At 47.8% G+C, this 10994-nt stretch overlaps 4 protein-coding genes across 4 annotated transcripts; 1 reads left to right on the top strand and 3 right to left on the bottom strand.

Annotated features, from left to right (window-relative positions):
• Positions 1-5981: 5981 nt before the first annotated feature.
• On the bottom strand, positions 5982-6605 carry BGZ61DRAFT_542667 (uncharacterized protein; the record flags this gene model as incomplete). Its single annotated transcript, XM_046255226.1, has 1 exon — positions 5982-6605. One exon carries the CDS (start codon positions 6603-6605, stop codon positions 5982-5984), a length of 624 nt encoding a protein of 207 aa, XP_046092820.1.
• Positions 6606-7480: 875 nt separating this feature from the next.
• BGZ61DRAFT_470102 (uncharacterized protein) lies at positions 7481-9052 on the bottom strand. The gene has a single exon (XM_046248037.1). It carries the CDS (start codon positions 8777-8779, stop codon positions 7742-7744), a length of 1038 nt encoding a protein of 345 aa, XP_046092819.1. The 5' UTR covers positions 8780-9052; the 3' UTR covers positions 7481-7741.
• A 392-nt stretch (positions 9053-9444) lies between these two features.
• On the bottom strand, positions 9445-9662 carry BGZ61DRAFT_542665 (uncharacterized protein; the record flags this gene model as incomplete). Its single annotated transcript, XM_046255225.1, has 2 exons — positions 9445-9514; positions 9565-9662. 2 exons carry the CDS (start codon positions 9660-9662, stop codon positions 9445-9447), a joined length of 168 nt encoding a protein of 55 aa, XP_046092818.1.
• A 623-nt stretch (positions 9663-10285) lies between these two features.
• Positions 10286-10994, top strand: BGZ61DRAFT_552217 (uncharacterized protein; the record flags this gene model as incomplete). The annotated part of the gene is made up of 1 exon (XM_046255526.1): positions 10286-10994. A coding segment is annotated over one exon (709 nt), but the record flags the coding sequence as incomplete, so codon positions are not given.

Genomic DNA, 10994 nt, shown 5'->3' with positions numbered 1-10994 from the left:
TCTGATTAATCCAATATACAGAGAATCTCCTTATAAGGAACTCTAACCTACTCCCTTCAAGACTTAAGAAAAGCCAATATATATAAGATCTTCTTATAAGAAACTCTAACCTACTCCCTTTAGGGCTCAAGAAGAGCTAACATATATAAAATCTCCTTATAAGGAACTCTAACTAGCTTCCTTTAAAGCTTAAGAAGATCCTATAGAGTAACATCATCAAAATAGGCACTAAGTAGCCCTTGCAGGTAGTAGATAGCTCTCTAAGATACCAGGGTATTTAGAGTTATTAATTAAGAAATTCCCCAACTCCCTTAAGTTCTATTTTAAGTATATTACCTATTTAAATCTTTTTATATATAGAGGATTTAATTAACTAGAATTTTAATTAATTCTTATTAAAATATAGTAGTAAGTAGATATAAGCTATAGGTATAATAAGAAGGGAAATAAGAAGTAAAATAAATAGTATATTATATCTAATATAAAAAGTAATTAAAATAAAAAAAAAATATTTAATATTAAAGATTTTAAGCTTAATCCTATTATTAAAAGAAATAAAAAGATTAAATTAAAAAGCAAATAGCTAAAAAAATAATTAACTACTACTTATAAAAAAAGAAATAACTAAAAGTTACTAGTAAGATAATCTACTAATAAAATAATCTTCCCCATACTATTAATAACAAAATTATAATTATATTCTATAATTATAAAAAGATTAGACTAATAACAAATTAGTTTCTATAGATAAATTAGTTTCTATAGACAAATCATTTTCTATAGTTATAAAAAGGAGGTCCAAAAACGGACGGGAAAACGGACGGGAGTAGGGTTTGGACTGTAGCTTAGGATGGCGAAGTATGGCAAAGCGCGATCAGAGCGCTATGTAGCCCGGGCGTTGGAGAGAGAGGGCGCGGAAGAAGGATCCTTTCGTTCCGAAAGGCACTTTTCAGCCGGGTCAATGGGACAGGAGACCGGCCCCTACGGGCCCGCCATCAAACCTTCGGAACGAGTCTTTCAGTTTGTGGGTTTGATGAAGGTCTACAGTTGTTTGAGATGTCGCGGGCATCTTGGTTGTGGCTGATGAGTGCACGGACCACGGAGTGTTTTGATGATTGCACAGGAGACCGGTCCCCTACGGGGTCCGCCAATGCCTTTCGGAACGAGCCCGAGAAGCAAGGCACTTGCCTTGTGTTGTCTTGTGAAGGAATGAGACACGCTGCCCACAGGCGCTAGCTTACCGCTCGGACCCCACGTTTCGTGGCATTGCAGTTTAAACGCGTTTCGTGACCTCAACGCTTTATTTTTAAGCATCAATCAAACCTTCTTCAATCTAAGTCTTCCTCAGGTAGTAAACATTGGGCCGCTCTTCATGACACTGTTCACCAGACTTTTCGACTCGTGATACCTGGGAGCGAAGATAGCATGTCGTGCATTGCCCTTCACCTGTGCAGCCGTTTTTGCACTCCCAATTTAGGAAATTGCTCGCAGAATTGCATTGCCACACGCCACTCAAATCACGGTGACAAGAAATAGTGCATCCGCCGCCCAATTTGTCGCAGATACACTCAGGGCCATGTGGCGAAACACAGCTGCAAGCATGTCCGTCACAACTCACATCAGGCTCGCCGAATTTGCTGACTACCCAACGACAGTGTCTCATCCCTGCAGTGTGACATTGTCGCTTTTCTGCTGGCTCGCCATCACCTCGAGATGTTCGTACTGAAGTCGGAGAGGAAGGAAGTGCCGAGGCTAAGTGGTACGCGACAGAAGCAGCAATCACCCTAGCAGCGTTCGGTTCCGAGTATCTGATAAGCAAGTCTTAGTCTGAAGCTTGGGGGGTTCTAGCAATGTTGCGCATGATTGCGATCTTCTCTTCAATCTCAGATATCATGCTCATGAGCACGGGGAAGTGGCTCAGGCCAAAAAATGGGTGCGGGTCTCTCTTCCAGGTTCGTTCAGACACGACCGGCCCCATCGCATTCCGAGTCTGAGTAGCTTCACATGTGAATGATCCACATCATTGGTACTGGTGTATCTTTTGGCGGCACCTGCGAGAAACTTCAGCCATGCAATGTGCATAGATGATTGGTTGACGAGGTTGGAGAGGAGGATGATCAGCCGGAAGCACTTCTCCGTATCCGGGCAGGTGTAAAGTGGGGTTCCAAAAGTCTGTCAAAAAACGCACCCGCGTCGCGACCCGCGTCACTTTTCCAAATGCATCGCGACACCCCTTCTTCCTTCATCTCTCCACAACTTTACAGAATGTCATCCAATTTGCGATCTTTTGGTACCGTTATAAGCGGAAATCGTCAACCTAACCAGGAAATCAATCCTAATACTCGTGCGGACATTATTGCTACTATCCTCGCACGTGCAAAGCGAAGCGCTGTCGCACGCGATTTTGGCGTCTCTCCAGCTGCTATGACACGCATTCTTCAACGCTTCGAGGAGACCGATTCACTCCAATCCAAACCTCGCTCTGGACGGCCTAAGAGTCTCTCGCCTCGGGATATACGTGCACTTGTGCGCAAGGTCCGTCAAGATCCAGATCTAACTCGGAAGGAACTCGTCAATGAGCTGGGTCTGCCAGTAAGCAGCACGACACTGCGCCGCGCTTTGCATGAGTACAACTTACGCAAATGGAAAGCAAGGAAGCGGGTTTTTATATTAGAAGAAACAGCAAAAGAATGGCTTGTATGGATACTAGAGTGGAAAGGTAGAGAAGACGAATTGGTCACGGTAACTTACACGGAAGATCAGATGTGTGTCTGCGCTCTAACCATGATCCCAGGTCATCTTTTCAGATGAGTGTACAATCCAGAATTCAGCTTCAAATCCCTATGAATGGGTCTGGCGATTCACTCACACTATCCGGATAATGGTGTGGGCGGCGATTTGGTCTAATGGGAAGAGCTGGCTAGTGATCATGACCAGAGATGAACTCGCCAAGAAGAAAGGATTCACTTCTACTAGCTATATGCAGGCTCTAACAGAAGGTCTGCTTCCTGTCTACGATGGCACACGTCATTTTCAGCAAGATAATGCTGCAATCCATCGTTCTGCGGTCACAGAAGCATTCCTGCTCCAGAACGCGATTTCGCTGCTAGAATGGCCCAGCCACTCGCCGGATCTTAATCCAATTGAGCATGTTTGGAACGCATTGAAAAGGAAGGTTTATAAAATGTTCCCTCATCTCTCAGGATTACGCAGAAATAAGGCGAATATCGAAGAATTCAAGGAATGCTTGCATAAAGTGTGGGTAGCAATAGATCAGGACTTCATTCGGGCGTTGATAGAGTCTGTGCCCCGTCGGGTGGAAGCGTGCTGCCGGGCAAGAGTTTGGTATACTAGATATTGATCCCTAGCTTCTGGTGATTCCAAAAATATAGATACTTTCCATTTTGCTGCATTGTGCGTTGAGAAATATGAATTTTTATTACGTGGGTGGTCATGCAAGAAGGGCGGCAGATTGCGCTTTTGACAGACTTTTGGAGTGGAGCTTTAGTTCCACTGTGAAGTGATGACCCCCAAAATAACTATCCAGAGCTTACTTATGGAAACCCGAGAAGTATCCGATGCAATGCGACGCTCTGTCACCACTGGAGGAGAATAGTAACGTAGGTGAGATAGAGGCAGAGACCAGAAAACGCCTTCCTTATCAGGGCTTGTGCCATATGCCGAGATGGTGATGAGTGTCCCATTTATGACTTCGTTATGTTGGAAGAAAAAACAAAACGACTGGCTAGGTATGTTTGTGGCGTACTTCCCGTCTGAAGTAGTATATTCGCTGCGGACATTTCAGACATGGCTGGAGTGTTCAGTGGGGTTTGAGCCTGTTATAGAGATTAATATCATCATCATAGTCAGGTCATTATCTAAACCTCAAAACCTTAGTCCTAGAGCTTACTATTGTTCATTATGATCAGTAGGTTTTTATATGTTACTTAATCATGAGAAGGATATCCTTTCATTTACCATCTACTGCATTCGCATCAGTTGGAAGCCTAATCCCTCGTCAGGCGTCCTTGATGCCTTGCTCATATTGGCTGATACCCATCATAGAGCACATTGTACGTGGCAAAGCCTACATCATGCAAGACGCCTTTTGCGTACATATGGCACCGTACCTATAATGGTTGGTCAGCCCGTGCTTTGTTGGCAGCGCCCGACCAGTCTTAGATCTCCAAACAAGTAAGAGTCATATCTTGGACCAACAGCATGAATGATCCGTCTTGGTCATAATGATTGGATGGATGCGAAAGAACACTGAGAAGTATATAACATAATGATATCACTAGTGCAGCTTAGAGCTTGGTTGTGGTGGATGCATGTGCTAGAAACCTGACGTGACTGTGTATACGAGTGTTTCGGTGTGATTACTTTATCGCCGTGTGAGGTGTAATGCCGTTGCGACTTTATCACTACTAGACGAAATGTATTTTCAACTTGGTGGCATTGAGAGAAATCTGCCAATGAGAACATTCCATGTTAAAAGTAGACCCGACTGATAAGAGAATGAACCAGCCGAGGTGGAACTAGCTGGCCGCAGACATACCTTGGCCGCCCGCATTAGCTGGCCGCAAACATACCTTGGCCTCCCGCATTAGCTGGCCGCATACATACATGTGCAGATACACTTTGTATCGACGAATCAAAGTCGATTGCATAGCATGCGCAATTATTACACTTTACAACTACTTCCATTACACAAAGATGAGTCACAGCTCACGACCCCGGATCAGATTGTTCTCGCACCTTCGGAGATGACACAGATTCGGCAAATTAGAGGATGGACTACCGTATGCTCTATACGTCTGCTATAAGTAGAGACGTCGTCCAAGGTTAACAGGACTAGACGTACCAACACTCTCCTGGATTTCTAGGACTCTCCACGTCCTGTTAGAGGTTTTATTTGTTCATTCATGCAATCTCAGTCGGATGCCGCAAAGAAAAGGGATCGCTCCTCCGGGGCTCCTACGCATCCTTTTACTTCAGAAGAACACACTATCTTCTTTAGTGACAGTGAGTACTTGAGTGGATGATATTGGGGGTCTGTAGGAATCTCTGACACAATATTTTCCCTTTATCTCTTATTGATCCTTTCATGCCCGAACAGCAACAAGAGCCACCGCCACCCTTAGCAATGCGCTTGCAGGCAGGAATTGAAGAGACATGCGGTGTTCCAATCTACTTCGACTCGGATGCTGCGCTTGCGAACGTCAACATAGTTCACAACGAATTACAGACACTTAATGTTGAAGGATGTCTACCTAATCAGCTTCGTACTACACAAGGCACCAGCAGCGATTTTCATATACCCGACACTTTTCTTTTCGAGAGCTACGCACTCACCTCTCTAGAAACAGACACGTGGATAAACTCAGGTAATGCCGAATATCTATCAGCTTCGGCAAATGATCCTTTGGGAGATTTAATGGCTCATTAGAGCCATCAGCCCTTGCCGGATTACCACAGCGAGCTGGAACCGATAACATCATCATCTTCTCAGGCATCAAACTACGAGACTTTCTTCTCAGAACCCCAGATTTCCTACGTGTGCACAGAATCTGCGGTAATGGGGGGTAATGAAGAAATTTCAAACTATCTCGCACCTACAACAGTCACTCTTGAAACAAGTGAGGCGGTGGACGCACGAATAGGCTCACGTTTCAGAGACTACGAGCAAACTGGAGCAACAATTTCCAATATAGAGTAAGTGAATGCCTCGGAAAGCAAGTTGTCGGCCTTTGGCTGATGAAGCAAGTCACAAAACGGGAGCTGCCGGCCAGCTTCTCCCCTGTAGGCTTTGCGGACATATGGCTTTGGAGAGAGATCTTACCAGGCATTTGGAAACACACGTACCAATGGAGCACAGGGAGCGATACAAATGTAATGAATGTATGGATAAGGACTTTGCAAGATACGATCTTTTACAGCGTCATCAGACCCATCAGCATGGGCGTAGGCCAAAATCTTAGCTAAAGATACCGACTAGAAACACACATCTTGATATGATGAGAGCTAGCCATGTCACGTAGAACATTACAAAGCTCGGCATGGTCGCTGTCGTACTCGTCGAGTCCATCGATGAAGAAACACATCTTCAGCGGCAGACTGTCAGATGATGCCAGCGCTCGAAGCGCCACCGCGAGCTCAGTTACAGACCAGGGTTGGGCGGCAGCCTGCCAGTGTCCGGCCTTGGCGGCCGCCCAGCGATCAGGGCTGATCAGCGACACGACGGAGGGGCGTTTGTGAAACACGTCGAAGAGCAAAGATTGGAGCAGCCCCTGCCATGACTTTTGGATCAGCGTGCCCGCTATCCAGAAGAAGTGCGCCGCAACGGCAAGCGTATCTGCCGAGCCTGCCCAGCCTGCTCGTAGATCCTTTGTCCGGGGATGCCTCGCGATGAATTTCATGAAGGTGGATTTCCCGGACCCCGGCTTGCCTGATACCCAGAAAGTACCACTCTCGGAGCGGAACCAGTCCGAGAGCCGTGAGTCGAAGGCCCATTGGAAGGTATCCTTATATGCCTGTGGGACCGAGTCGTGGTGTATGGGCCAGCTGTCGTAGTTCAGACTGGCAACGATTCTGTCCCCAAACATGTTGTACTCTGCCTCGTTTAAGCCTATCAATCGCACTCTGAATAGTCTGACGTCGGTCTCTGTGTGAAGACTGTCGATGATTTCGCGCTATGTAGGTCTTGCTGAGGGTTCCAGACCCCTCCCTACTCGAATACAATGTCCATACATTGACGTGATAAAACCCGCTGCAGAATGAGTGCAACTCAATACATCGTATTGCATCCATAATCGAGATACTACTAAGGCTATCGATTGGGCCTATACATCTCCCAAGGGAGGGTTCCCAGGGTCCTATCCTTGGCTCCCATAGCCCAGTATTTGCGGCTTCCCTTGTAAAATTTCTCGATGCATCGCCTCCACCACATTCCAGGGAAGCCCCCAACTCTTTGGCGATTGGCTCCTACGTCTCAGCCCTACTCCTGCATAGTTACGGCGATCGCGGGCTGAGACACGAATGCAGCAAGCGGGACAATGTTCACGACACCAGATCCCTGGCCGATCGCGTTCTCAGACCAGCTCCGCCACATGCGCCCAAGACAGTCGCCTAACAGCAGCATAGCCCCATTGGCCCAGGTGTGCAGAGCGCCATTCCACCGCCCGACTCAGGTTACAACGGCACCAATATCTCGGGCGGAACCTTCCAACGCCAATTTTAACGGGAACCCCCCGCCACAATATAATAAGGCCGAGGAGATCCACATGAAGGTATTGGAGCTGCAGCAGGAGGTCCTTGGGGAGAAGGATCCGATACTCCTGGGACTGAAATTGGGGCTGGAGGCGATGCCGTTACTAGGATCGATTGCGTCTAAAATTCAGCTAGCGTACTTGTATATGTAGAAATGGCGTGGCCTGGCAATACCTTGACGAGATCCAGCCTTTGTACACATTCCACCAATGCCTAGTGTGCTGAAGTATAGGCTCTCGAGCCAGCGTAGCGGGTGAGTTGTCCTGTGGACAATCTTGAAGTTGGGGAGCCCTTGAATCCATCCATCTTGGGCGAGTGAAGAATGACGGTCTCTTAAGATAGATATGGCGCTCTCGAAGGCCGTTCTCTATGACCACGTGCAGCCGGTGCACGGCGTAAAATTTCAAATCTGACAAGATCTCAAGCAGAGCCGATATACATTGAAGGTACTATATATGAAGAACTGTTTTCCTCAAAGATATTCACATCCAAGGCCTACTGCGATAATAAGAAACGAAACCGTCATCGGTAGAAACGCGCTCAGTCTTCCTTGGCTATCATTGCTTCCATCACTGTTGATCACAGCAAACGATACATCTGACTTGCCGTTTTCCCCAATCTTGACAGCTTGGGTTGAGTTGGTCGATGAAAATGCCCCCTTGAAATCTACAGTGAAACTCACGTTGACGCCGGAGATCACGCTGTTCACGACTCCGGTAACAGTAAGAGAGAGCGTCTCGGAGCTAACAGAGCCGTTTATGACCGTCCCAACTGGAATGGATTCATCAAGGCCCATGTATCCGTTGCAAAGATCGTCGGAAAACGAGATGTCATCCTCAGTCCATTGTGCGAGCGATATATTGCTCCATGTTGTCTGCGGCCCTCCACTGTATTTTCCTTTGAAGACAGTTGAACCATCGCCAGCGGACAGCGTCAAAGGCACTGAATCGCGAGCTCCGTGCATCTCGTTGTTTGGATATGTGTACGAGAACCATGAAGTGGTCCTGAAGAAGATCGTGTCGGCGCTGACTTTGCAGTTATTATACGAAGTCATGAAGTCTTCCAGCGACTTGTCTGTAACCCAGCCTTTGAAACCGATCACAATATCATTCTTAGGCCCCACAGGCTGCGGCGATTGAGGCGCGATGAAGGCGGCTGCCAGCAGCCTATTTGGGAGCGTGACCCCAATGGTGGGAGTACAAGTGTCCTTGTCCCCCTGTTCGATTCGGGTCTTGATTGACGCCTCGCCGAAGAAATATGCGCCGCCGTAGTTCGGGTCTGAGCTGTAGTTGTCAAATCGGGTGACATCGAGATCCGTGATTGTCGGTAGGCCGCTGTCGATACAAGGGGTGCTCCCTTCACCAGAACCCAAACCGTCATCTCCCTCCGAGTCACCGCTGTCCCCATTGGAACCGCCGCTCCCACCTCGACCCCTTGCCTCAGCTACCCAAATTCGGGGTGAGAATGCTACCGCCAAGAGTAGAAGGCGGTGCGGGGTTAGCAATCGCATGTTTTACTCCGGGTCAGGCCTAGACCTCCAGCATTCGTCAAAGAGTGGTAACGCAGAGCGCAACGCGCAGGGTTCAATAGCCTCTTGGAAAGATGCAAAATCCCCAGAATTTTCTGTCCTGACCCAGCGCAGCTGGACCTGCGACGCGGACCACTGCACGTGATGCGGCAGGGTGTCAGACGGAGGGATCCGTGTCCGGCCGGATGGCTAAGGAAGCGGGGGTCTTGGAGACCGTAGATGAGGGAAATCCCTCGCCGGTCAAGATCATCAACACCATAGTCAATCAATCAGTCATCACGACGTCATTAAGGTCGTATCTATCATCAATTCAAGCAGCCTATTTTGGCATCATTTGATCGTACATTTCCCCGTGCCAAAGGCACCCAACTTAGATCGTCAGACCCCACTTACGGAGTCACGAGATCTGACACAGGGAAGAGAACAAGCCCAATTGAACGTCTCGTCTACTCAATCTATTGGAAGATTTCCGTCGGGATATTCCATTAGGTCATTCCGTCTGACACTCCCGAACCACGAACGTACTCAACTCGCTTTAAGAAAACTAGAGATTGATATGGGGTTAAGGAAAGTAATATAATAGAGGCCATAATAACTATTTCGACTCTAAATAATACCCGAGGAACCTGATAATAGTACCAGCCATACTACCCTTCCCTCTCCCGACTCATTGGGTTGGTGCTGTCGAGGAAGAAGTGGCCGACGAAGGCGTAGACCCTAAGCCGTTAGCATAAACGAAGCACGTCCGAAAGATGGGACACACTCACAGGAAACACATCATCATCCACAGGGCGCCGATGATGAGGGTGGGCCGGCGACCCGCATTCTTGACCACGTACAGACCGCTGATATGAGACACCCACATTATAGAACGACGTCTTACTTTTGGACCAGATCGTTTCCTGGACCGGCAAAAGGAGGGTGTCCCAAAACATAACCCACAGAGAACAATGTTGCAGAACTAGGTCTAGAGGTACAAGGTTAGTGAGACGTCACTTAGACGCAATATAAATCAGATTAGATAAGATTAAAAGCCACCTAATTTTATTACAAATAGCTTAATATATACCATTGGCTTAGATTTCATATTTATTCTGCATATTAAATACGATGTTACGTTGGCTTAATGGTGGTTTCAGGGAGCCTGCAGATACGAGCCACACTAGAATACCATGAGAGCAAATAGCCCTGCCGTCCTAGGAGAAGTATACAAGTAAAAAGTCAACTGGGATCCAAGAGCTACGCGCTGATGATCGGTATTATACACGGTTGGAGGGGGGGCACGGCTCTCCAGTCTCGAGTAGCTAGTACACAGATGTTTAAGATACCAGAGGATTAAGGACCACTGGATGAGGAAAATTGTCCACTCGCTTGTCATGTACGTTGCAGATAATTTCCTTCCAAGGGGGCAGAGCTTATAAGTTCTATACAATCGCCACTTTAATCATTCGCACTATGCCAATTTTCTCGCCATTCAAAATCTTCAATATGTCTCCAATTCTATCAATTCTTATCACTACCTCCCTATACCTGTTCCGCCTTGCACGCGCGGGTCCCTATGCGGGCTCCACGGTTAAAGCCCTCGTCCCTTTCGCCGAGGCCGAATCCATGACCACCCCATTCACCAGCAGATATCACGTCCCCATCCAACTCAGCACTGGTCCCCCGGGGACCCGTATCAATACAAAAGTCTACCGCCCATTCGTAGATACCGGCACCACTGGCATCGTTCTCCCCGCAGCCAACATGCCCGGGTTCACCGTCCCCACCAGCACCAGCGCAGAAAGAGGTTGGCAAAATCTCACCAGCAGCAAAACCCTCTACGGCGGCTGGTGGATCGAAAAGGACGTCTTCTTCAACCCGAGCAATGATATGCCCATCGTGAAATCCACCGTCAAGATCCTCGCCGTAACGGAGAGAACAAAAGAGTGCAGCGACTTGCAAATTCACGGGGACCTATACACCTGCCCGGAATCACCCTCCTCAGACCTCAGAGACTTCCACGGAATCCTCGGGATAGGATTCGGACGCCGTGGTCCAGACCAGCCGCAAGCTTTTCCAGACAGGAACCCCGCACTGAAAGTCAGCACTATAGGTGGCAGAGCTGCGACATGGCCGACTTTCTACAGGGGGTACCAGATCGACCGGCGCGGCATCACTATCGGCTTGACAGACGAAAACATGGTCCCCTTCACCA

This window comes from Ilyonectria robusta (assembly GCF_021365365.1).
Source record: "Ilyonectria robusta strain PMI_751 chromosome Unknown BGZ61scaffold_188, whole genome shotgun sequence".
In the NCBI taxonomy this organism is placed as follows: domain Eukaryota; kingdom Fungi; phylum Ascomycota; class Sordariomycetes; order Hypocreales; family Nectriaceae; genus Ilyonectria; species Ilyonectria robusta.
Note: the sequence above shows the minus strand (reverse complement) of the source record. Positions and strands in the feature narration are given on the sequence as shown.

Coding starts and splice junctions, on each gene's coding strand:
- BGZ61DRAFT_470102 (XM_046248037.1), bottom strand. CDS start 8,779: ATGCGATTGCTAACCCCGCACCGCCTTCTACTCTTGGCGGTAGCATTC.